The sequence below is a fragment of the Lepus europaeus genome, chromosome 10 (assembly GCF_033115175.1).
Source record: "Lepus europaeus isolate LE1 chromosome 10, mLepTim1.pri, whole genome shotgun sequence".
Classification (NCBI taxonomy): domain Eukaryota; kingdom Metazoa; phylum Chordata; class Mammalia; order Lagomorpha; family Leporidae; genus Lepus; species Lepus europaeus.
In genome coordinates this window covers 114,004,436-114,030,616 of record NC_084836.1, presented here as the reverse complement: position 1 = coordinate 114,030,616, position 26,181 = coordinate 114,004,436, and the positions used below count along the sequence as shown (strand labels likewise).

Below are 26,181 nucleotides of genomic sequence, written 5' to 3'. Positions count from 1 at the left end.
GTCCCTGTCTTGCAGAAGGACAAGTTCTGCGTGTACGAGGAGTATTGCAGCAACCACGAGAAGGCCCTGAGGCTGCTGGTGGAGCTGAACAAGATCCCCACCGTGCGCGCCTTCCTGCTGGTGAGTTCGCCCTTCCCGTCCTGTGCCAACCCAGGGACACTCAGTGTTCAAGCGGACCCCGTGCTCACCGTGCTGCCTGTTCCCTTCCGGTCTAAAGCAGGGCTCTGCAGACCCCTTCTGTGTAGTGTTAGCTGGGGGTCTTGTAGTGTTAGCTGTTTGCCATGCAGTCCCTGTCATGATGAGTCATGCTGTTGTAGCACAGAAGCAGCCATAGATGCTAACTAAAGGAACGAGTGACTCTGTGTTTCAATAAAACTTTATTTACAGAAACAGGTGAAGGGCCAGACTGAGGTCGATGTTGTCAATTCCTGGTCTAAAGGAATGGTACTAATACAATGGTAGTGATAGTAGTAATTACAGCTACTATATTATTATTAGGATTACTGGCATTATTAGGATTATTTAATTATAACTGAAAGAGAATCAGATAAAACTGACTCAAGATAAACAGCATCAAGGGGCTGCTGTTGTGGCATGGAGTGAGAGGTTCAGCTGGCACTTGTGACACCAGCATCTTTTTTTTGTTAAGAGTTTATTTATTTGAGAGGTAGAGTTACAGACAGTGAGAGGGAGAGACAGAAAGGTTTTCCTTTCGTTGGTTCACTCCCCAGATGGCTGCAATGGCTGGAGCTGTGCCAATCTGAAGCCAAGAGCCAGGTGCTTCTTCCTGGTCTCCCATGTGGGGTCAGGAGCCCAAGGATTTGGGCCATCTTCTACTGCTTTCCCAGGCCACAGCAGAGAGCTGGATTGGAAGAGGGGCAGCCGGGACTAGAACTGGCGCCTCAGGTGGAGGATTAATCTATTGTGCCACGGTGCCGACCCTGATTCTAGCATCTTATATTGGAGTGCTGGTTTCAGTCCTGGCTGCCCTGCTTTTGATCCAGCTCCAGGTTAATGTGCCAGGGAAGGCAGTGGATGGTGGCCCAAGTATGGAACCAAAATGGACTTTTTGGTCCCTGGCTTTGGGCTTTACTAGCCTGGACCATTGTGGCCGTTTTGGGAGTGAACCCGCAGATGTAAGAGCTATCTTTCTCTCTCTCTCCCTGCTTCCACCTCTCTCCCCTCCATCCCTCCCATCTCTCTCTATTGCTCTGCCTTTCAAATAGATCTTTTACATAAATCTGAAAACAGAAAAACAACATCAGAAAACAAGTTTCCTGGCTCACTTTTCTGGGAAGCGTAAGAGCTGAGAGGCGTGGCCGATCAGGGCCGTGTCTCTGGGCTCTACTTTTCTCTTCTATGGCTCTCTTCCTAGGCAGATTCTCCCCTGCTGCTGGCACCATGGCCTCCAGCAACTCCATGCCACTACTTTTCAGAGATAAGCCACTGCAGGGCTAACAGAGCCCCCCCCCCCCCCCCCGCCCTTTCCCCCTTAGCAACAGTAAAAATCCCAGGTCTGATGCTCATTGGCTCAGCTTGGCCCAGAACCTGATCTCTGAACCAGTTGCTGTAGACAGAGGTATTGGGTGGTGTTCTGATTGGGCAGTGCTTGAGCTGGGGGAGGGGTGGAGTCAGGTCCATCTATACGATAGGGCCTGAAGGTCCAGTGGGTCCTTAAAAGGACAGTCCACGTAGGTTAGCTGGGTGGGTGTTGGCCAGGCAGAACAGCAGACCCCCTGCCAGTCTTCCCAGCATTAAAAGAACTGCCCAGACATATAAAAGAGGTTCTCATTTGCCTCCTGGAGCCTTCCAAGCCCTGTGTGTGTGAAGATGCACCTGTGTGTGCCCTCAGGCATCCTACATAGGAGCAGTGTGGGTAGGCGGGCGTTGATTTCTCCCTCACGTCAGCTCTGTGGGTGTGGACAGCTATGGGGTAGTCCAGTGTCTGGTGGTAGGGACCAAGGCCCCGAGGAAGGGCCCTGACACACATGGCTAGGATGACCTCCCGCCGTGTGCTCAGTCTGGCAGGAGGGGGCAGGTGGGGCAGGAGGGCATGCATGTCCTTCTCCTTTTAAGGGCGCAACAGGGGCCATGGCCCGCTCTTCTGCTCGGGTCCCATGGACTATAACTTAGTCCCTTGGCCCCTGGCTGCAGGGGAGCCTGGGGAATGTGGGCTTTATTCTGGGTCTCCCTGGCCTTGCTGGGAACTCTTGCTGTGGGAGAATGCTGGGGGTAGGTGCGGGGGTGGGCTGGGCTGTGTTTGGTGCAGGAGCGCCTTTGCCACAGGTGGTTTTGATGGCTGCAGAGTATTAAGGGCCTTTCTAAGGGGACACACTCGAGAAGCCACTGAGCTCAGCAGGGTTTCACCTCTGAATCCCCCGGATTCAGTCACATCCCACCGCCCCCATTCTGGTTCGTTTTCCCAACAACATCCCCGGAATTCCCAATCCAGGACAGGGAGGTGGAGTGGTCAGCTGGCATGGCGCAGGATACTCTCCTGCAGAATGCGGCTTTGCCATGCACTGCTCGCAGGGCAGTCTCCAGCCACATCCGTCCCACAGTCCGATGGAAGAATTTGCATGTTTCCTTCCCAAGCCAGCGTGTGCTGCCCGGCCCACTTCCAGTGAGCGTCCGAGGCAGGGCCATCTGGTCAGCTGCTCTCTCCATTTTTGGCTCGATTGTGTTCAGCTTTGGGGGCTCGCACTTTTTGTTGCTGGTATCTGCATCTTCACATTTCTGTCTTTATACTGGGGTTCCCAATGTAGTCTGGGCAAAACGCAAGAAGTGTCTTCAGTGGGAGACCAGCCACGCGCACGGGGGAGACAGCCATGTTTGTGCCCTGACCTGTCATTGGCTCACGGCTCGCCTGACCCAGGGTCCCACCCTCTGAACATGTCCCCTCGGACTCGGCTGGGTCTTGGGAAGCAGAAAGGTGGCAGAAATGGGGGGACAGGGGCGTGGCACGGCAAGCGCCCGGGTTCTTCTCCTGCTTTCCTCTCTCGTAAGCAGTGTTCCTGCTGGCCCAGGCTGCCATTATCCTTGCAGGGCAGGGGAGGGCGAGTGGGGCGCCAGCTCACCTGCCATCTGGCTCCTTCCTTGCCAGCATCACTCAGCCTCTGGCTTCCTATGGAAAAGCTGCTGAGAGTCCCTAAGGGGCCGTGAAGGGGTGGGGAGAAGCCAGAATCTGCCTTTCTGTGCGTGGTGTGCTGTGTGTGAGTCCTCTGGGCTGGGGACTTTACCTTTCTGTGCCTTCGTGTTCTTGTCTGTAAAGTGGGGGTGTTTGTTCCTTCAGCACCTCAGCCAGGAGTGGCCTTTGGTTAGGGAGGCGCCGCTGGTACAGGATATGGAGGAAATTGAGTAGCTGTGGGTGGCAGGATGTTCTGAGGGAGTTGGAGTGGTGGGTACTATTTTAGATTGGTCTTTAGAAAACTGTGTCTTAGGTGAGTTTAAGCAGAGATGCAGACAGAGTGAGAGAGGGAGGTCAGGGGTACCTGCGTGGAAAGAATTCCAGGTGGCAGGGCCGGCCGTCCTTTGATGCAGAGGTCAAGTTGCTGCCTGGGCGCCCTCATGCCGTATGGGAGTGCTTTGCTTTGAGTCCCAGTTTTGCTGTCCATTCCAGCTTCCTGCTGATGCGCACCCTGGGAAGCTCAAGGGCTTGGGTCCCTGCCACCCACAGGGGAGACCTGGATTGACTTCCTGGCTCCTGGCTTTGACTTGGCCTGCCTCAGCTCTTGTGGGCATTTGGGGAATGAAGCAGCAAGTGGGAGATTCCTGTCTGTCTCTACTTTTCAGAAAAATTTAAAAATCCACAAATGTACACACACCACACACCCTACCTGCACACACACCACATATCTCACACGCACACACACACAATTCCAGGTAGAGGAACGGCAAGTGCAATGACCCTGGGCTTGTGGAGTGAAGGGCGTCAGAGGCAGAGGGGGAGGAGCAGAGCTCTGGGACGTTGGAGGAGGCAGGTGTGGGTGCTGCAGCAGGATTTGGTCTCTGCAAGGAGTCTGGGTTTTTTCAAAGGATTTCTTACTGGGGTGTGGTGCACCTGCAGTGAGGGCACTTCCAGGAGATGAGTATCTCCGACAGCCACACCTGGACACCTGCTCCTCCCCAGTCCTGCCGCCCTGTGCCTCTGGGAGTGAGTGCATGCTCAGTTTTGCTCGAGGTTTATCCGAATGGGCTCACCCTGGAGGCTGTGGGCCTGGCTGCTTTGGCCTAGCCTGCTGTCCGGGAGTCACTGCGTCGGCACCTGTGGCAGGTCATTGCAGCCTGCGGTCCTGCCTGCAGTGGGATGCAAAGCCCCAGAAGGGTTTGAGCAGGGGAGTGGCCAGAATTCCTGTGCATTGTGAGAGGGCTCATGGCTGGCTGTGTGTGTGAGGGTGGGACCGAGGGGGCCAGGCGAGGTCTTACCCATTTCCCAAGGGTGCCTGAGCACCCGCATGCACGGGGGCTGAGCACAAACCTCGCAGCGTGGGAGGCCATCAGGCCGCTCTCCCGGTGGCCCTGGCGTCGGGCCCTGCCTTCCAGTGAGTGTCCTCAGTGAGCCCTGCTGCGGCAGCATCACTCTGCCCTCTCATCCTCCATCTGTGGCCACCTTGTCTGTGTCCTCTCTTCCTGACACAGGGTCTGTCCCCATCTCAATCAGCTGCACCTGTGAGAGCCCCTTCCTCACGAGGTCACACTTGAGGCTCTGGGTGGACGTGGCACCTGGGAGAAATTGTTCGACCCCTTGCAGGGCTACTGCACCTGTCCAGGCAGGAGGCGACGGTGGCTCAGAACAGGGTGCTGCTGGGGGCAATGGCCAGGGTCCCTTGGTGAGAGGTGCAGCCTGGGGGGCCCCCTGTGACCCATGGCTCTGGGATGGGAAGGAATGACCGCAGTCAGAGGGGATGCCGGGGTGTGGACCTGTGAAGGTGGGCGAGGTTTCACTTCAGGGGTGGGAGACCCGGGGTGCCCGTGAGACCGTGCAGACGTGGGGTCAGGCTGGTGGCCTGAGAGTCGAGGCTGGAGTTCAGGGAAGGGGCCCGTGAGAGATGGCAGGTGGAGCATTGCTGTTCAAGTCTGTGAGTCTGGGATTGGCAGAGAGTGGGTGTGGATGGCAGGGAGACCAGGGAGAGGCCAGGCAGGCGGCAGGAGGCCAATGCTTCCCTGTTCTGTGCACCAGGAGGGCCGAGGAGGTAATCCCTAAGCTCCCCCCACCTCCCTGTGTGTGATGAGGGAATGGGGAATGGTCATGAATGGTGGCTCTGTGTGGGTTGGCTTCTCTTTTTTAATGAAAAGAAAGTGAAACAACAGTCTGAGTGTGGTTGGTGGCTAGGTTGGCCCTGTGCAAGTGCCTTGATCCTGGACAAAGAGACCCGCCCTACTCCTGCCAAGCACTCGGAGCTTCTGGAGAGCCCCCACCCCAACCCCCAGGCTCCCTGCTCTCTGCACAGAGCTGACATCACCAGGGCAGCTTCTTGCCAGTGCTGGCTTGGAGGACAAAGGCCTGAGTGTGAGCAGTGAGGGGCCTGGCATCTCCCAGCAGCCTGCATCCCCCATCTGTGCCAGTGCCCAGCAAGGTCTGGGGTCCCCAGGACGCTGTCTCCCCTAGGAGAAAGTGGAGATGGCTCTGAGTCTGGGATCAGCTCTGGGATCAGCTCTCCATGCCACGACTTCCCCATGGGTCACAGGGAGACCGTGGTCCATGCTGCGTCCTGTGGCCATGAGCATGGGCCTTACATGTATGGAAGGCATAGAGCGTGCGGCGGGCACACAGTAACTGCCCTCTGGTTTCCTTTTCACTTGGAGTATCAGCAGGGTCACTGGGCAGTTTCACAACAAAATGTACTGGAACTGTGCCCAGTACTTAGTAAGCACACAGTGTGCGCTTGGTGAATGCGTGAATGAAGGATAGGGTGGGACTCCCTTTTCCCAAGAGTCCTGCCGCATTTGCAGTCTGCTGGGGTGGTGTTGACTGAGACCCCTTCCTTGCTGTGTGCGCTGGCGGGCTGTTCATTCATGAGCTTGTTTGTGAATTCATTCACTTGTGCATACATCCAGCACCTCCTGAGCGCTGGGGCCCCGGGACTGGGAGGGGCATGGCAGGGCCCCCCTGGCACGTAAGCTGCAGCTCCAGCCACCCACAAGATGGAGTCTTCAGTTGGAGCCCCTCCAGCGGAGAGCACAGTGGTGTAATGTGAGCCACAGCCTGTGGAACAAGCGGCCTACTGTGCAGGCTCCAGGAGGAAGGTGTCCCGGGAGCTTGTGCAGGTGGGCTGGCCGGGCTGGCTCTGGTCGAGGGGCAGGCGCTGGGGGGACGGCATATGGGCCTCCCAGCTCCCGGCTTCCGTGCTGCACCTGCCAGCCTGGTTCTAGACCCCGTGTCCATGGCTCACTTGTTCTGGGGTGACCTTGAGGTGAAAGACTAAATCTATCAGGCCTCAGTGTTTCAAGCTGCAAAATAGGAATCGTGGTTTTCAGTGCATAGGGAGAGAGGTGGTCAGGATCTGTCTCCTCAGTGTTAGCAGTTGGTGAGGATGGTATTGCGTGGTTGCTGGTGGGATGGGGAAGGGAGAGATGTAGCCGAGGGGCTGGCCTGCAGGAAGTGCCAGCAGGGGAGGAGTGACTGCTAGAACTGAGAGTTTTGTCTCTGCGACCAGAATACGGGTGTTCATGCCGCAGCACCACGTCCCCACCTCCCAGGTGGAGATGCAGATGTCTTCACAGCGGGAACGAGTCCCGGTCCCATCCCCCGGTTGGCACTGACGAGTTGGTTTCCCACGCAAGTCCTGGCATTAACTATTTGCAGGCTACGCCTCATTCTGTTTCCTGTGTCTTTACGAGATCTGTGAATGGATTTGCGCCGAGCACTTCTTCGGTTTTTCCTTTTTGCTCGAGAGTCTGTTTGGGGGCTCGCCCACATCCCTGTGTGGTTTGAGCCCTCCTGTTTGCAGTGCTGTGTGGTGTGAATCCGCTGCAGCCGGGCTGAGAGACGCACAGCCGAGCTTTGCTCCCTTGCCGGCTGTTTAGGTTGCTTCTCGTGTCCTGTCTCCTGGTGTACACGTGTGAGAGTCTGTTGGCCAGGGACCGGCCTGCATTTCGGTAAGAAGCCAGGTGGTAGACGTTGTGTGCTTCGCACCTCTGTGGCTTCTGCTGCCCCTGCTCAGCTGTGCCCGGATAGCTTGAGAGCAGCGACAGACGCCGTGCGGTGGACGTGGCTGTGTTCCAGTGAAGCTCTGCCTGAGCAGGAGGCAGGCGAGCACTGGGCTGGGGGCCGTTGTGGGCCAACCCCTGACGCCATCTTTGTGCTGTGCTGTGGCCCGCAGTCTGGTCACCCCTCCCGGGTGTTGCTGAGCTGCTGCCCGAGCGACTGTGGGTCACTGTATTCTGCGAGCGTTCCCTGTGGTTACGGGAGGGTGGCCCCTTCCTTGTGCCATCCCTGCAAGTTCTGACAAAGGTCTCTGTCCCTTTGCAGAGCTGTATGCTCCTGGGCGGCCGGAAGACCACGGACATCCCCCTGGAGGGCTACCTGCTATCCCCGATCCAGAGGATCTGCAAGTACCCGCTGCTCCTCAAGGTGAGACGCTCAGCGGCTGCTCCCCCGCCCGCAATGCCTTCCGCTGCGAAATCAGGCGCATCGGACCTCGTGGCTGAGAAGTGTAGCGGTGCCGCTGGCTTGGGGCCAGGCCCTGTCTCTGTTTCTCCTGTTCGTTCTTGGCACTGTTCAGCTTTCTTTTCAGCGTGTAGCAGATGGCTGTCATCACCCTGGCCTCACACTCTCTCAAGTTTAAGGTCAGTGAGAAAGTGAACGTCACTTCTAGGAGTCTGATGGACGTCCCCAGATTTCACTTGCGCTTTGACCATCTGTGGCCTGGGCGCGTGCTACTCCAGGTGTTTGGGGTCTGAGTCGTGTGCTTTGGCTCCCACCAATCACATAAAGCCTTTGCTTGTGTTATTAATCATTTTCTGACCCAATCACTGCGATCTGGGTAGTGCTGTGCTCTGATTGGCTGAGACTTGGGTCTGCACTCCACTCTGATCCAAAGATAGCAGAGCAGTGCTGTGTTCTGATTGGCTGAGCTTTGGGTCAGGTGCTTCTCCTGAATCAATTTGAGTAACTCAGACTTGGGTCTTGTGCTGTAACCATGAGTCAGTGAGGGTGGGGTCCCCTGAGCATCCAGTCTCATGAGTGGGGGCTGCTGGAGCCTCTGACCAAAGTCTGGGCTACTCTGGAAGGAGGAGGCACAAGCCACAGCCGTCCGCATGCCTGCTGCTTCCCTCCTTGCTGGGCCTAGCACAGGGACAGGTTTACTGCTGCGTGGGGACCATGAGCCTGGAATCTCCGCAGTGGGCAGACCTGGAGTGGCGTGCATGGTACCGCCACCATCTGCTGCTGTCAGCCCAGGGTTTTTGCCCCATGGAAATGGCGGCCGTCGGCCAGAGCCTGCCCTGGCTGCATCCCGAAGGCCTCCCATCTGACAGCTGCTGCCTGGGTTCCCTGTGGGGGCTTAATTCAGCTGGTGGTGCCTCGTTCATGCACCTGCTCGAGAGGCCACCAGTATCCTTGCTCTGTGCCCTGGAAGGGAGCGGGGAAGGGTACTAGGGAACCCTTGAAGTTGACTTTCTGGTGGAGAAAGTGGGTGGCACTGAAGCCTCTGAGCTGGACCAGATCCTGGGGCCATGAGCTGCCCATCCACATGGGCCTTCTGCGTGTGCTGCTGCTGTTGTGTGTGTGTGGTGTCTGTGTGTATGCTGTGTGTGTGGTGTGTGTCTGTGTAGTATCTGTGTGGTATCTGTGTGTCTCTGTGTGTGTATATACGTATGTGGTATGTTGTATCTGTGTGTATGCGGTCTGCGGTAGCTGTGTGGTATCTGTGTCTGTGTGGTATCTGTGTGTGTGTGGTGTCTGTGTGGTATCTGTGTGTGTATATGGTATCTGTGTAGTATCTGTGTGTGTATGTGGTGTGTGTTGTATCTGTGTGTATGCGGTCTATGTGGTGTTTGTGTAGTATCTGTGTCTGTGTGGTATCTGTGTGTGTGGTGTCTGTATGTCTGTGTAGTGTGTGTGTGTGTATGTGCTGTCTGTGTAGTATCTGTGTGTGTGTGTAGTATCTGTGGGTTGTGTGTGTCTGTACTATCTGTGTGTGCTTTGTGTGTGTATATATAGTATCTGTGTGTGTGCTTTGTGTGGTGTGTCTGTGTGGTGTGTGCATGCCTGCATGTGTGTGTGTGGTGTGTGCTGTGTCTGTGTGTGGTGTGTGTGTGTGTGTTGTGTCTGTGTGGTGTGTGTGTCGTGTGTGGTGTGCCTATGTGGTGTGTGCATGCCTGCGTGTGTGTGTATGGGGTGTGTGTGTGTGTTGTGTCTGTATGGTGTGTGCGAGGTGTGTGGTGTGTGTGTTGTGTCTGTGTGGTGTGTGCGTGATGTGTGGTGTGTCTGTGTGGTGTGTGCATGCCTGCGTGTGTGTGTATGGTGTGTGTGTGTTGTGTCTGTGTGGTGTGTGCGTGGTGTGTGGTGTGTCTGTGTGGTGTGTGCATGCCTGCATGTGTGTGTGTGTGGTGTGCGTGGTGTGTGGTGTGTCTGTGTGGTGTGTGCATGCCTGCGTGTGTGTGTGTGGTGTGCGTGGTGTGTGGTGTGTCTGTGTGGTGTGTGCATGCCTACGTGTGTGTGTGTGTGGTGTGTGTTGTATCTCTGTGGTGTGTGTTGTGTCTGTGTGGTGTGTGCATGGTGTGTGGTGTGTCTGTATGGTGTGTGCATGCCTGTGTGTGTGTGTGGGTGTGTGCGTTGGGGATACAGTTTTCTGTGCCCCCGCTCCTACCAGCTGCTGCTTGTCCCCCCAGGGCCCCCAGAGGCCCTCCTCTGCTTGTGCTTGCTACTGCTGTGATCCCTGCACAGGTGTCCAGCTCAGCGCGGAAGGAGCACCAGGTGGAACTGTGGCCCCGGGCCTGCTGCCGTGTGGTTCGTGGGATCTGGTTGGTGCTCTTTCCACACTGCAATAGTTGCCAGCGTTCAGGGAGTGGGATGCTGTAGTGGTTTCTAGGAGGGGGTGGCAGAACTGTGGTCCACGGGCCACACCCCTCCTTTTTCCAGTTTCTGTGCAACCTGTGAGCGAAGAGTGGTGTTTACATTCTTGGAAGGGTTGTAAGGAAAGCAGACAACAGCAGCCAGCCGCACAGAGCAGGAGCAGCAGCAGAGAGCAGCTGTGGCCAGCAGGGACTGAAGTACTTCCTGTCTGGCCCTCGGAGACCCCTGGGTTGGAGTGCTGGCTCCGTCGTTTCCGATCTCTGTGGCCTCGGGCAACTCACTTCAGTTCCTGTGCTTGGAGGGGCTTGTGATGAGCGCGTGTGTCCTTGGGTGCTGTCACTGGCCTCATCTGGGAGAGAAGGCAGCACAGTGAGGCCATGTGGTGGGAAGCAGTAGGAGCATAATTAAAGCAGTCTGATGGCAGAGTGCTGCTGCCAGCCAGATGGCTACCATGTCTGTGGGAAGCACTTTGTGTAGTAAGATGGCCGAAGAGCTTGGGTGGCAGCAACACTGGCCTCCTGGGTCCCCGAGGGGAGATGTAGGAAGGTGGGGGCCCTCTCCCCCAGCCTCAGGACCGAGACTTCTGGATCTTGGGCCAGTCCGGGGCCCCAGCACGTGGGGCTGGGCCTGTGTGAATGCGTGGATGCTGAGCTTGGTGGGAGGTCCTGGTAGTTTTTGTTTCTGCTCAAATCTCCCCAGGGGCCAGAGTTTGGTCCCCAGGACAGCTGGGCTCTGGGTTCTGGTGGGAGGGGACAGATACGGGGCAGAGTTGCCCAGCAGCCCCTGGAGGCAGCAGCCCACAGGAAGTGGCGCTGGGGCCCGTCGGTGGCTGTCCTGACCACATGGCTGTTTACATTGCCCGGCCTGCAGCTGTGTCCATGGGGCAGGGCCAGCAGGGCCTGGATTCCTGCCTGGCAGAGCTCTCGGTGTCCTGGCCTCTGGCCTGTAGCCGGGTGTCTGCAGCGGCAAGCAGCTGGGCCGCAGGGGCGCTCTGCACCCGCCCCAGCTCTGTGGCGGTCACTGTTCAGTGGAAGATGATGTCACAATGTCCCTGTGGCACCCCCGGGGCGGGGGCTGACCTCCGAGTGGCGGGGCCACATGGGGCAAGGACTCGGGTGGGAAGAGAACTAAAGCCTATTTGGTAACAGCCCCAGAAAGCTGGACTTGAACATTGCCTGAAAATAGCCGGGACGTTCTGTTTTGACTCCTTAGCCCGACCTGGGCCAGATGGTTGGTATTTTCAGACTTGCTGAGTTTCCCCACTAGTGTCCAGGGGAGTGGCTCAGGCTTGGGGTGATGCCCTGGAGGGGGCCCCCACTGCTGCTATCGTAGCTCCCCGTGCTGTCTCCTGGGGGCGCACGCATCTTGCTGGGCTACCTGCTGTGTGCTGGCTGCTGGTGTGGCTCAGGAGCCACACTTGTGGACTAGATGGCCCTGTGCCCAGGCATTGAAGCCTGGAGTGTAATGAGAGCCCCTGGGAGGGGGCAGTGCGGTGGCCATGGCCTGTGCAGAGGGGGCAGCGGCCCCCTTTGCCCCCTGCCTCCCCAGCTACCTGTGCTTGCTCTTCTGCTCTCCCTTATCTCCCAGGTCTCTGAACTCAAGTGGCCCTCGCTTGGCCCTTGGCCTGTTCTCTGTCTAGACTTACTCGCTGGTGGCCTTGTCTGCTCTGAGGTCGTTAATAAAGGACTGACCCCAGAGTTCCCCATCTGTCACCAGGATAAGCCGAGAATAGCTTCCTCTCCCCGAGAAAAAACTCACTTCCCGCTGCCCTCCCCGCCCCCACTCGGCCTGTTCTGGACCTTTCTCACAAAAGGGTTTTCTCATGAGCAGAATCCCAAGCTTGGCTGCCTCCACTTGCCCCTGGATCCCTGTGGTCTCCCGGGGGCTTCCCCGTGGCTTTTGGCTCCGCCTCTGTGCAGATGACGTCAGCCTCTCCCTCTGCCCTGGACCCCAGACCTTTCCTCCAAGCCACTCAGCAGCTGACACATCCAGTGCCAGATACCGGGCTCTCACCTCCCCAGCCCCCTGCCTCCTGTCATGGCTGGCCCCCCCCTCAGTAAACCACCCCTCCCTCCTCTGCTTGCCAGTGGAGACCTTGGGGTCGTCTTGGCCACTCCTCCCCAGCCCACCCCACATCCAGGCTGGAAGGAAGTCCTTGTGGCTACCCCCTGAGCCTCCGCCCCGAGGCCAGCTTGCTGTGTGCTTCCTGCACTGGGCCTGTCTCCTGGGCCCTGCCTCCACTCCCAGCAGGACACCGCCTCTGTCCTGGGCCCCTGCAGTCTGAGTTGACTCGTGGCACCCATCTCCCCAGAGCCCTCCAGCGCTCACAGCCACTGAGTAAAGCACAGCCCCCACCTCAGCCACACGGGAGACCCCACGCGGTCTCATCCATGCTGCTTTCTGAAGTTAGTAGTCATCCATTTATTCCTTTCTAAAGATTGTATTTATTTATTTGAGAGGTAGACTTACAGACAGAGAAAAGGAGAGACAGAGAGAGAGGTCTTCCATCTGCTGGTTCGCGTCCCAAATGGCTGCAATGGCCAGAGCTGGGCCAATCTGAAGCCAGGAGCCAGGAGCTTCCTCCAGGTCTCCCATTCGGATACAAGGACCCAAGCAGTTGGACCATCCTCCACTGCTTTCCCAGGCCACAGCAGAGAGCTGGGTCCGCACAGGAGCAGCCAGGACATGAACTGGTGCCCACATAGGATGCCAGTGCCACAGGCAGAGGCTTAGCCCACTACACCACAGCACCGGCCCCTCCCCTCCGTGCTTCTTTTCTTCCCTCCCCTCCTCTTCTCTCGTCCTTCCACACACAGCTCAGCCACATTTGCCTCCCTGCGGTTCCTTGAACACAACACAACACGCTGGTTCCTGCCCCCAGGGCCTTTGCACTCAACAGGACAGGGAGGCTCACCCCTTAGCCTTTGTCAGCCCCCGCCTCCTGCTGCTCAGCTGTCCTGCTGTCCACCTCAGCTAAGGTTCTCCCCCAACCCCTGGCTTTTGTGTTCTTCACAGCGCCTCTCACCAGCTCCTGTTCTGGCCTGAACCCTTGGAGCGCTGCTTCATTTTTCATCTCACTCATCCTAATGGTGCTAATTGTTTCCAAAGTCCAGAGGTCGGGACTGTTATGTGCAAGCTCCTGATGTCCAAATGTCAGCTTGGTTCAAAGCTTGTCAAACGCTGGGGACCCAGGCAGGGCACATCCCATGCCCTGAGAACCGTGTGTGTGGTGCATCTGGGAAGCATCTTTGCGAAGTGGCTGCACTGGCCATGGCCCTGGGTTCCTGCACAGACTCTGTGTCTCTGGCTCCTCCTGTGTCCATCTGTGGGTGCTGCGGGGGTCAGCTCCCTAGGATGGCTGGAGCAAGCCCATTGCCCGGAGCTGCTGGCCTGGGTTCTGGCTGGAGGGGGCAGCTGGGGCAGGGCATGTTCCCCACAACGTCCAGAGCATGTCAGTGACACACGAGGAGCTGTTAGGTCAAAGAGGATGACTTTGAAAACAGCGGGTCCCTCGATGCCAAGGCCCTGCTCTGCAGCTCCCATTCTGTGTTCTTGCCATGTCCAGGACAGAGCTACGGTGGCTGCTGGGCTGTCCAGCAGTGAGGATAGCGTTTGTTTGCCCACCAGCTATTGCTGAGACATGGTCCTGGATACTAGAGATGCAAAGTGAGCAGAAAATGACCTAGTCTGCCTCTGCGGAGCCAGCGTTCCCAGGAGAAACAGACAAGAGACGAAGGAAGACACAGTGCTCGTTAGAGGGAAAGGTGCTATGAGAAGCAGTATATCAGGCTAAAGAGTCGGGTGGGCCAGGAGTGACTCAGAGTTTGTGGTCTGGGAGGCTGGACTGCGAAGCTGACCTTGAGCACAGCCCTGAAGAAGGTGAGGGCAGGAGCCATGTGGATACCTGGGGAAGAATCTTCCAGTTGGAAGGATCATCCGTTGCAAAGGCCCTGGGGCAGGAATGGGCCTGGTGTGTTCAAGGAGCAGCAAGAGGGCTTGTGGGGCTGCAGAGAGCAGGTGGGGTGGGGGGAGTGAGGTCAGAAATGGTGGTGACCAGGTCTGCGAGGCCTCGGGCTGTAGTGGGTGGGTCTTTATGCTCCTTCTGAGTAGGGAGGGCGCCCTGAGAGGGGTCCCTCTGGCTGTGGTGGACAATGATGGTGACTCTGGGGGCCCTAGGCAGGGATAGCCCCTGGGGGAGGCGGCATTCTTGGAGAGCCCAGGACTCCCTGTGCTCTGAGGCATAGCCTTGGAGCTTTTGTCTGACTCCCTGGTACTGAGCTGAGCCCCACCCCAGGGGATCTGGCGTTGTTCCGTCTTGTTGGGCACAGGAAGTCAGCGGTCTCTTTACCTCTTAGCTGCAGCCCCTCCTGCTCTGGGCCTCGCCCACCCCCCAACCACAGCGCCCACCCCATCCTGCCTCTCGGGCTGAGTGCAGACACCTTGCCCACAGCTGCCCCAGCCTTGCTTGGGCTCTTTCCTGTGCGGTCAGCGGCAAAGGCTGGGCCACCTCTCGGCGTGGGGCCCTGCTCTCACCTCTTCCTCCCAAAGCCAGGCTCAGAGGTGCCATCTCCCAGGGAGCCCTCCCAGATCCCCCTTGCCATGGCTCTTCCCCACCTTCTTTCTGCTGTGCTGGGTGCAGTTGAGAGTCTGATCTAGAAAATCCAGCACCACCTCTTCTGTGCCACGTGGCTGAGGCAGGTTGTGGCACCTCTGTGTGCTGTCATGTCCCCAGCTGTAAAACGGGGACAGCTGTTGCCTCCCAGCTGAGATAACAGATGAGGAAACACAGAGACACTGATGTCACGGGCTGCAGAGTAAATGATAGCCACTCTGATACTGTGATTGTTTTTAAAGATTTATTTATTTGAAAGAAAGAACTAGAGATATCTTCCATCCACTGGTTCCTTCCCCAAAAGGCTGTAATGGCCAGGGCTAAGCCAGGCTGAAGCCAGGAGCCAAGAGCTTCATCCAGGTCTCCCGTGTGGGTGCAGGGGCCCAAGCACTTGGGTCATCTTCCAGTGCTTTCCCAGGCGCATTAGCAGGGAGCTGGACTGGAAGTGGAGCAGCCGGGGCATGCACCTGCGACCGTTTGGGATGCCAGCACTGTAGGTAGTGACTTAACCCATGGTGCCACACGCTGGCCCTTGTGGTGGTTTTCAGTGTCACCAATCCCAGCTCCAGCACTTCGTGGCATCGCCTCTTTGAGCCGTGACTAAAGCTGTGTGTGACTCAGTTCCCCTCCGCCAAGCAGCGCCCGAGTTAGGAGTCACCATGAGAAGTAAGGAGGCGACCTCTGTTGAGTGCTCAGAAGTACTTAATGTGTGTGTTCTGCCATCTCAAAGTCCACTCTGCAGGCTGAATAGGAACCACGTGAGGTTGCCTTTGACTGGCGTTTTCCAGAGCGCGCTGTGCTGTCTTCCTGTTGGCCTTTCTGTTTGCTTAGCTTCTAGGTGCTTCTTTGGTAAACACAATTTTGCCATTTCGCCTGATGGCTCCTCCAGCGGGGGAATGCGGGCCACCTGTGTTCGCTGTGTGTTCGCCATGTTTGAGCCTGGTTTCCCCCATCTTCTTTTCTGATTTCTGTTTATCTTTTTTTGGATCATAATTTTTCTCCTTTTCTTTTGGGTGGTTTTATTAGCCGCCTTCTTTCTTTATTATTTTTTGCTTCCTCTAAATTGGAATTTATAGCTGTTATCACCACCACTACTGCCATCATCACCTCTAAGAGGTTTTACAGCATTTATATTTAGTTTTTAAGATTTATTTACTTATTTGAAAGGCAGAGCAACACAGAAGGAAGGAGGGAGGGAGGGAGAGAGAGAGATATCTTTCTTCCATAGATTTTTCTCCCCAGATGGCCAAAATGGCTGGGGCTGGACCAGGCCAAAGCTAGGGGCCTAGAACTCCATCTGGGTCTCCTACATGGATGGCAGGGGCCTGAGTAGTTGGGGCATCCTCTGCTGCTTTCCCAGGCATGTTAGCAGGGAGCTGGATCAAAGTAGAGCAGCTGGCACTTGAATTGGCAGTCCATATGGGAAGCTGGTGTCACAAGCAACAAGTTAATCCAATGAGTCACAACGTCAGTCCCTAAAAATTTATTTTATTTATTTGAAAGGAAGAGAGTCAGAGATGCAGATCCGTCTGCTGTTTCACTCCCCAAAGGCCTACATAGCAACCAGCTTGAAGCCAAGAGCCAGAACTCAGCCCAGGTTTTTCACCTGGGTGACAGGGACCCAAGGGTGCACAACAACAGGAAGCTGGAATTGGGAGTGGAGCTAGGACTGGAACCCAGGCCCTTCGTTGTGGGATATGAGCTGCCCACATGCCTATTGCCACTCAGAATTCCTGCGGCCGTGCCGAGGCTGGCAGTGGCAGTGCAGCTGTAGAGCTTTCTGTGAGCCGGCTGAGCCTTCCCTGGGAGGGCAGCTGTGGGGACACAGCCAGCCAGGGCTTTAGAGACACAGCCACCTGCCGGGCAGGGTCGGGCAGTGAGCGAGGGGGCTGGCCATCCCTCGGTGGGATGGGTGAGGACTGTGGCAGACCTGAAGACTGTGTGTCCCGTCTAAGGGAGCTGCCACTGCTCAGCCCCACCTGTTGTCACTGTCAGGTGGAGATGCCAGAGGCTGGCTGTCACATCAGCCCTGTGCAGTTGCCACAGTGCACAGCCACGGGACTGAGGCTGGGAGCTGGGAGGTGGCTTGTCCAGCGTCACACAGCAGAGCCTTGTCGAAGTCAGGACACAGACCCCCGGCCCGAGCCCCTCGCCATTGTCCCTCATTCCAGGGGAAGGAAGGTGTCTTCAGGACCCCTGAGTGCTGCCCCCCCCCCCCCCCATTAAGTCCTCATCCATGGGGCTGCTATTTTCCTAGACATGCTGCAGGGCTGAGAGGGTTAAAGTTGGAACTATATTTGCATGAAATCTGCCCAGGGCTTGCCGTTGTGGAGGTTTTCTTGGCTGTGCTGGGTGGCTTCTCTGTTCTGGGTTTTCTTGGACTTCCAGATGTTTCTCGCTTCTTGTTTTCTTTTCCTCTTTTGAGCCTCCTTTATGCGGCGGTCGGTGTCCTCAGCGCCTCTCTGTTTGCATCCCACTGACACCCACGCTGTGAGTGCGGCCCGGAGGGCGCTGGTCTCCTGGGCTGGGCTGGCGGAGTCTTGAGCAAGGCAGGATCTGTGCCTCACTGGGGCTGACCCAGGTGCCCCCACAAAGTGGCGCTGCCCTGGTGACCCGGACCCTTTTGTGATGCCCCGCCCCCTTGCGGGGCTGGCGGGTTTTCCCACCCCCAGGTCTCCTTTGGGGCCTCCACCAGCCCCAGCTCACAGGGCAGAGTGGGTCTTGTCACATCTTCAGTGACAAAGCCAGCTTTGTTTTCTCACTGGTGTTTTATGGGCCTAGCTTCTTGGGCTTCTGCTTGCCAGGGACAAATCCAAATTCATTGTGGTTGTGACCTTTGAGAACCTAATTTAAATTTGCACATTCAAGAAAGAGCAGGAAAGTCCCGGGTGGCTGTGACTTCAGGCTTAGCTGCATCCCGGGGCTCCAGTGACACTGCCTTCTGCTCTCCTCCATGCTGGCTTTATGCGCAGGAAACTGCTTTCCCGTAGTCTTGAGGTCAGGCCTGTGTCTGACCAGGGCACAGCCCCCAGGGCCAGGAGAGTGCGTCTTTCCTTGCGTTCTGTCTGCAGGTCCCAGTCTGAAGGCCCCAGGTCAGCTCAGGGTCCCACCTGCTCCTTGCTGAGACTGGGACTTGGCGGCTCTGGCTGAGGTGACCAGTGGACCTGGGGGCGGGGCTGGGGCAGCCTCCTTGGTCTCGGTGGTCTCTGCTGGGCGTCCTCCCCAGGCCCTATGTGCCTCCTGCGGTCCTTCTAGGGGCTGCTAGCCCGGCTGAGCAGCAGGAGGAGCTGCCTGCAGCCACGTGTGTTTGTTGCTTGGTTTGGCCTGGACGTGAGGCCCTGGGTTCCCTGGCCGCTCTGTCGGCCTTGCAAGGACATGGACCGCACCTTTGTGGGTGAGATGGGCCCCTCCTGGTACCTGGGACTCAGGGAAATGCGGAGGCCCAGGTGCTCTGATGTCTTTCCTTCTAGAAAGCCTTTGCCTGGATCCTGGCTCGCCACACTGCGTGGGCTGGAGGGAGCGGAGCTGGGGAAGGCCCAGCCTGGCTCTGTCCAGGGCTTCCGCTGAGCCTGGCAAGGAGGCCCCAGTGCCTGCTCCCTTCCAGGGCCGGCCCTGCTCACATTTTGTGTTCTGGGAGCTTAGTTCTGTCACTGTTCATTTCGGCGGTTACTAGCCCCGGAGGGCTTGCACATGTGGCCAGTGTCTCCCAAGCCCCGCCTTCTGTCTCTGTGGCCCTGGGCAAGAGACCGTGACCTCTTTGGGACTCAGTTCCCTCCGATGCAAAGGTACTTCAGAAAGGGTAATTTATTTTGGCAGCTGCATTGTGGCGCAGCAGGTCAGGCTGCCCCTTGCAATGCAGGCATCCCATATGGGAGAGCTGCTCCATTCCGATCCAGCTCCCTGCTAATGGCCTGGGAGAGCAGTGGAGGATGGCCCAAGTGCTTGGACCTCTGCCACCCATGTGGGAGACCAGGAGAAACTCCAGGCTTCCGTCTGGCCCAGCCCTGGCCATTGCAGCCATTTGCGGAGTGAACCAGTGGATGGAAGGACTCTCTTTCTCTGGCACTCTGCCTTTCAAATAAATAATAATTTTTTAAAAAAAATAGATAACATTTATTTTGGTAAAAACATTTTTGAAATTGATGGAAAATGCATATTATAGAAAAGCTCTGCATGGATTTCCAAAACAGTTTGTTTGGTGTGAAAATAAAGTCACCTTTTAGTTCCGCTTTTCCACGAAGTTGTTGAAGCGCTCCCCTCAGCCCGAGCAGGGATAATGGTGCCGGCCTCGCGGGGTGTGGGCTGGTCTGGGACGTAGCACCTTGATGGGTGCAGAGCAGAGCGCGGCCCCCGGCTGGTATGGCCATCACCATGACTGCTCTGCTGTGTCCGTACTCTGCAGAGGATGTGAGCAGTTGAGCTCTCACTGCTGTGGGAGTGATGCTGCTGATGGATGCCGTGGTTTTGTGTGTCCTGACACTTGCAGATGGAAAACATTTATTAATTAGAGAGGCAGAGAGAGTTCCCACCTGCTAGTTCACTCCCCAGATGCCCTTGATGGCTGGGGTGGGGAGGCTGAAGCAGGAACCTTGAACTCAATCCAGGCCTCCTGTGTACGGGGCAGGGACTCAGGTTCCTGAGCCATTGCCACTGTCTCCCGGGGTCTGTAGCAGCAGGGACTGGAGGCTCGACTCGGACCCTGGTTCTCCGAATGGGGATGCAGGTGTCTCAGTTGGTGACTTTGCTGCCAGGCAGAGTGGCAGAGAGAGAGAGACACCTCCTGCGTTGGTGCATGGTGGGCCCAGGGGCCTTGCACGTCCTGTGGGCTTCCTGTTCCCTGTTGCTTGGTGGGCAGCTCCCGCAGCTGCTGTTCGTTGGGCTGAGTGCCGTGAGTTCCTGTGGCTGTCTCCCTCCGCATGTGGATTCCAGGGTCTCCTAACACCGTCTTCTGCCTCCTCAGAACACTCAGAACCCAGCTGTTCTGACCCCCTAAGACCGGGTGTCCGGCCTGAATTGGTCAGAGTCTTCTCACCTCCCTGCTTTTACAGAGTAGCCCTTTGCTGGTGCAGCTCAAGCTCCCATTGGCTTTGAAGCTGTTCACATTCTATGCTTGTCTGAGACAGACTGGGCTGCTTTAAGGATCCCTAACGACTCGGAGACTATGAATCAGTGGGGACTCTTGCCAGTAGAAGAGATGAAAAACCCCACCCAAGCAGGCTGAAGCAGCGGGGTGTTGTGTGTATGTAGAGAACATCTACATGAAAACAGCTGTGGGGGCCGGCGCTGTGGTGTAGTGGGTAAAGTCGCTGCCTGCAACACCGCCGTTCCATATGGGTGCTGGTTCTAGTCCTGGCTGCTCCACTTCTGATCCAGCTCTTTGCTAATGGACTGGGAAAGCAGTGGAAGATGGCCCAAGTGCTTGGGCTCCTACATCTATGTAGGAGACTAGGAAGAAGCTCCCGGCTCCTGGCTTCAGCCTGGCTCCAGCACTAGCTGTTGTGGCCATCTGGGGAGTGAACCAGCAGATGGAAGACCCGCCCCCCCTTTGTATGTCACTTCCTCTTTTTAATTCTGATTTTCAAATAAATAAATCTTAGAAAAAGAAAGAAAGAAAACACACAGACCTATATAACTCTATTTTTTAAAATTTTTATTATATTTTGACAGGCAGAGTGGACAGTGAGAGAGAGAGACAGAGACAAAGGCCTTCCTTTTTCCATTGGTTCACCCCACAATGGCCACTGCGGCCGGCGTGCTGTGGCCAGCACACCGCGCTGATCTGTAGCCAGAAGCCAGGTGTTTCTCCTGGTCTCCCTTGCGGGTACAGGGCCTAAGCACTTGGGCCATCCTCTACTGCACTCCCTGGCCATAGCAGAGAGCTGGACTGGAAGAGGAGCAACCAGAACAGAATCTGGCGCCCCGATCAAGACTAGAACCTGTGATGCCTGCGCCGCAGGCGGAGGATTAGCCTATTGAGCCGCGGCGCTGGCCAGACCTATATAACTCTAACGTACCTGGCTTCGAGGAGGGCTTGTTCAGGGTGTTGCCAGGGACTTGCAAACTGGTTCCTAAAGCTGTTGCCCTCTCTGCATTCTCACCAGTGCTGGTCACTGTTTGCCTTCCTGACAGCAGCGTTCCAGCCGGGGAGAAGCAGGATCTTGTCCTGACTTTGGTGTTGCCCCATTGCCAGCCCACGTGGAGCATTGTTTCGTTTGTTTATTGGCCGATTGTCTGTCTTCTTTGGAGAATTGTTCGTTCAGATCCTTTGGCTGTTTTGAATTGGATTATTCATCTTTTTAAAGATTCGTTTATTTTCACCTACTTCAAAGGGAGGGTGATAGAAAGAGACAGAGAGAGGGAGAGACATCTTCCATCTGCTTCCAAGTGGCTACAGCAGCTGGTGCTGGGCCAAGCTGAAGCCAGGAGCCAGGAACTCCATTTGGGTCTTCCACATGGATGGCAAGGGCTCAAGTCCCTGGGCCATCATCTGTTGCCTCCCAGGATTGGAACTGACAGAGCTGAGACTCAAACCAGTGCTCCAATGGGGGATGTGGCCATCAAAAGTAGCAGCTTAACCTGCTGTCACACAGTGCCTATCCCCGGAGAATGCATCCTTTTGTTAAGTTCTAAGAGATCTTTCTGTATTCTGTTTACAAATCCCTCATCAGATAGTAAGTTACACTATTACATTTTGTGGCCACGTTTTCATGTTTCTGATAGTGTTGAAGCACTCGAAGCGTGGAAGTTTTGAATTTCAGCGCAGTCCAGTGTGTGTTTTGACATATTTGTTTAGTTGCTTGTGCTTTTGGTGTTGTGTCCAAGAATGCTCTGCCTAACCTACAGTCACAGAGACCTCACTCCTGCATTTTCTCCTAATGTTTCGCAGTTTCAGCTTTTACTGCTCAGGTCGGTGATCCCTTTTGAGTTAGTGTTTGTGTACGGAGTGAGGGAGGGATCCGACCGTATTCCACGCAGCATGGCTGTGTGGCTGCCCCAGTGCCATTTGTGGGGAGACTGATCCCTCTCCCTTCAGTGGCCTTGGCGTCCTTGTTGAAAATGAACTGAGCCTGGATGTGAGGACGTGTTGCTGGCCTCGCAGGTCTTTTCCTTGGCTCTGTGTGCCTGGCCTCGCGCAAAACTGGAGCATCCCTAAGTAGCTCAGGTAACCATGTGTTGGTAGTGGAGCAGCAAGTGCAGAGGCCTGGGGGGTAGGAAGAGGTCCTCCGTTATGGAGCTCAAGATGGGGGAGTGGTCCCTCCCCTGTGATCCGAGACACCAGAGCCAGTACTTGGCCCAGAGTGGGACCCAGCTGCGAGTCTGCCAGGTACTGCTTGGTTTCAGTTCCCCACCCCTAATGCTGAGCTTGGGCAGTCAGACCGAGAAGGGAAGCCATCTGGGTCATGGTGTTGCTGACCTGTGGCATTGGTGGCCCTGAGGGATGCACTGAACTGCAGTGCCCAGGAGTGTAGGAGGAGCTGAGGCGGGGGCGGGGGGCGAACCTCCCAGCTCCACCAAGAATAAAGAGTGCTGGGGGCTTCTGCCTCAGGGTCGTGCACATGCTCCCACCCCAGGCTCTTTGCCCCTGCTGTTCCCAGTACCTGGCAAGCTCTTCCCTCAGATGCCTGCAGGGGTCCCTCTCTGTGACCTCCCTATTTAAATAGCATGTCCCTCGCCCCTCATTCTGATTTGCCTTTATGGCATTTATCACTGCTTATGTTGTATTTAATGGAATTTATTTTGCCTCATTTTCATGGGACTGCCATATCCACCAAGTGAGGAATTTGGTTGATCATTTTGTCCACAGGCCCTAGAACACTGCCTGCTGTGGAGGAGGGGACTGACTGAATGAAAGAATGGATGAGGGTTATACCCCAGCCCCAGGTTAGACAGCTTCTGTGTAGCAGAGCTGAGGTTTGGTTCCAGGTTGGGCGCGTGGCAGCTGGGCCTGCTCTGGGTTGATATCTCTTCTTTCCACCCCTTCATGTGCCCTAGGAGCTGGCCAAGAGGACGCCTGGGAAGCACCCGGACCACCCCGCAGTCCAGAGCGCCCTGCAGGCCATGAAGACCGTGTGCTCCAACATCAATGAGACCAAGCGGCAGATGGAGAAGCTAGAGGCCCTGGAGCAGCTGCAGTCACACATCGAGGGCTGGGAGGTGCGTCCAGGGCACAAGGGGCCCTCGGGCTGGGACAGGGGGTGGGCGCAAGGGCACAGGGGGCCAGATCCAGGGTCTGCTGTGCATTTTGTTTGGCCTGTGTTGTGTTGGCAAAACCTCACTTTAATGATTTTCCACTTGAATCCACCTAAGAATCCAGGTTTCAGGTCTCCCCTGGAAACTTGGTGACTCAGTCCCATGTCCCATGGCCACAGCCACCGGGCCCCCGCTTCTCCTTAGTCCTCACCACTCCCTGTTGCTCCCCGCTGGTTCTCCACATTGCCTATTGAGAACAGACCTTTGAGCCTTGACTTCAAGGTCAAGGGCGGCACTGAGGGGTGCACTCAGGACGAGCTTCTGGCTCCGACGCTGCCTCGCCAGGTGGCCGGCAGCAGCTTCTTCACTTCTCTGAACTGCGTCGTCCTCACCTCTGCCCGGCACTCAGCAGCCACAGTGAAGGTGGGCCCCACTGGGGGTGCGATTCCCGGGATCTCTGGGCTTCATGTAATTTGTCCGTTTTACCCCCACGCATTCCTTAGGTTATTAGCGGCTTCCTGTGACTCTGTAGAAGGAAATGGGAAAATCTGAATAAATAAAAACATCAGTAGCTGAGTAAACACAGCTGGGCTGGGAGATGTGCGGAGATGAGAGGCCCTCGGGCACGGACTGGCACACTGGTCATCTGGGGCTTTTCTGACCATGGAGGGCCCTTGGGGGTTTGCACTCTCATCTGTGTACTGGGAATCCTATGACACCTGTCGCTGTGAAGTGGGGGCTTTGCTGCAGAGGGGAGGAGGGCCTGTGTTCAGGGGTGAGGTGGGGAGGGGGCTGGGCCCTGGGCATGTCTCCCCCTTCCCCTCTTATGCCAAGGAGCCATGTTCTCCCAGATGTCCTTGCAGCTTGGGTTTGGGATGTGATTTGGGGTGTGGCCAAGATCAGGTGCAGCTGCTGGAGATCTGGAAGGCGGGACTGGGCTTCTGTAGCCAAGCACACCCCTGGTCGAGGCTGACTTCCTGTGCTGGCATCAGCGAGTCCTGGGTCCGGCTTTGCAAGGGTCGTGACCCCCATGCACAGGCCTCCCCGTGCACATGGTGCCCCTTCTTTGTCGTGGTGGGTGGTCCATGTTTAGCAGGCATGGATGGCGTGGTGGCTGACAGGTAAGACCACAGCTGCTGAATGCCCGGATGTCCAGGGGTGTGAGCCAGACCCGGAGGGTTCCGATTTTCCTTTTCCTGGCAGTGGCTCCCCTGGTGGCCAGTTCTGCAGTGTCCTTGGTCTTCTGGGAGGCCCAGCCTGGGTTCCAGCCCATCTGGCCCCCTCAGCCGTGGAGCCAGCCCCCTGTTCCTTTCTGCTTATACAGAGCCTGCTTTCCATTCCCTGCCGTGGGCGCTGTTGAGACACGGGGCTATCAGCCAGGCAGCGGCCTCTAAGGGCTTGCTTCTCAGCCTCATGGTGTCAGCTCTGGATGGGTCTCTTCATGATCTGTCTGGCTTTTTTCACCCAACTCCACAAAGGCCACACACAGCTCCAGACATCTTGGGTTCAGAATTGCAGGAGACAGGGATATGGCCAGGGCCAGGGGAGGGAGATCTCCTCTCTGTGGGGGGAAAACCTTTACCAGAAGCCCCCAGGGGACTTCCCCTTTCATCTCAATGGCCAGAAGCAGATCACACGGCCACTGGAACCTCAAGACCAAGTACAGTTGACTCATTAAAGCATCTATGGCTTTGAGCTTCCTGGCAGCCAGAGTGAAAAGAACAGCTCACATAAATTACCTGGCTCTCTCTTCTCTCAAAGGGAAGAGCTGAGCTGCCCTTTTGGAAGGCAGAGAGTTTCTCGGCCCTCGTCTGGACTAGAAATCGGTCACGCGGCCCCCTGCAGGGAGGGTGTCGGGCAAGCTCCCTGGTGGCTGGAGCAGGAGTGATTTCTAAAGGCTTCCTTCTGAGCAGGGACCTGGGGGCCCTTTCTGACCCTGAGAATCTGTAGTCGGAGAAGTCTGTGGCTTGCATCTTTGTTTCTGATAGTCTCGGGAAATAAGTGACCCAGAGTGGGGGTTGCTGGCCATTATGGAGCGCCTGCTGCATGCTTCTTCCACTACCGTGAGGAGGTGCTGTTGTCACCTGGAAACTGAGGCGCAGAGAATGGGCTTGGAGGCCTTGCAAGGCTGTCCTGCCCTCTGGGCCTAACTTCTTTCTATTTGTTTAATTTTAGTGATCACATCTCTGTAGTTATCTCCTGGTGTCATTTAAGGTTTCTTTTCTTTTTTTTTAATGTATTTACTTGTGAGGCAGGAGGGTGGGGTGTGGGTCAGTGGGCAGACAGTGCCCCCATCTCTTGATTTTCTCCCCCAATGCTCACAACAGTTAGGACTAGTCTGGGCTGAAACTGGAAGCTTGGAACTCAGTCCTGGTCTCCCGTGGAGGTGGCAGGAACCCAGTCACTTGAGCAGTCACTGCTGCCTCCCAGGGTCTGCATTAGCAGAGAGCTGGAGTGAAGAGCCGGAGCCGGGAACCAAACTCGGGCACCGAGATGCTGGTTGCGGGTGTCCCACCTGCATGTGAGCCACTAGACTAAATGCCCGCCCCTGCTGCTGGTCTTTGGAGGATAAAATTGAGATGTGGACCATGAATGGAAAATGTGAAATGGTTTTCCATGAGGTGGAAAGGTTTCTGTGTACACTTTGGTCCCCAGGGTGACCTGGGGAAATAATAGGATGCAGCTGGGAAGAAGCGGTGTTTACGTGAGGCTCAGTGTCACAGCCTCTGAGGACAGTGTGATTTAGGTGAGTGGCAGCCTCCCACAGGCTCACGTCAGAGACTCTTCTGGATGGTTCTGAATCTTCTTTGACCTTGTGGCCTGGGGAATGGTTGTCATCTCTGAGGGGGTGGTCAGTCAGGCACTGGGGTGGGGGTGTCCCCTCCTAGCCGCTGCCTTGCTCTCGGCCCCGGCACACATCCTTCTCAGGCTGATCCCAACCGTTTTTTTTTTTTTTTTTTTCCGCCTGATCCTTTCTAAGCCACTTGCCTTCTTTTGATCATGAAACTGGTTTAGTTAAAACCAGATAAGTTAATCCACAAATCTGGTTGACCGAGCACAAGAAAAGGGCATTATGATGTAATACCTTGGAAGTGAGTGAATGAGCCAGCCCCCCCCCCCCCATCTGCATGGAGAGTCCCTGCCTCGGTTTCCCTGTCTGAAAGGTCCTGATCATGGCAGAAGCCCCCCCCCCCCCCATGGGTGACTTGAGGACTGGGAGCTGATGCCTACATTATGCTTAGAGCTGAGGATACGCTCAGGGCCCAGCAGGGAGCAACAGGCACAGATCTCTGTGCTACCCTAAGCAGTGTCGGTGGGAGTGCACCCAGTGTGGCCTGGCCCCACCCTGGCAGGGCATGCT

General features: G+C 56.4%; 1 protein-coding gene across 1 annotated transcript in view; it reads left to right on the top strand.

Annotated features, from left to right (window-relative positions):
- The window catches only part of PREX1 (phosphatidylinositol-3,4,5-trisphosphate dependent Rac exchange factor 1), a 162,961-nt gene that overhangs the window by 77,727 nt on the left and 59,053 nt on the right, over window positions 1-26,181 (top strand). The window contains exons 4-6 of the mRNA XM_062204324.1: window positions 16-120; window positions 7,472-7,573; window positions 22,623-22,784. Coding sequence (XP_062060308.1) covers window positions 16-120; window positions 7,472-7,573; window positions 22,623-22,784 — 369 coding nt within the window. The remainder of the gene's footprint in view (window positions 1-15; window positions 121-7,471; window positions 7,574-22,622; window positions 22,785-26,181) is intronic.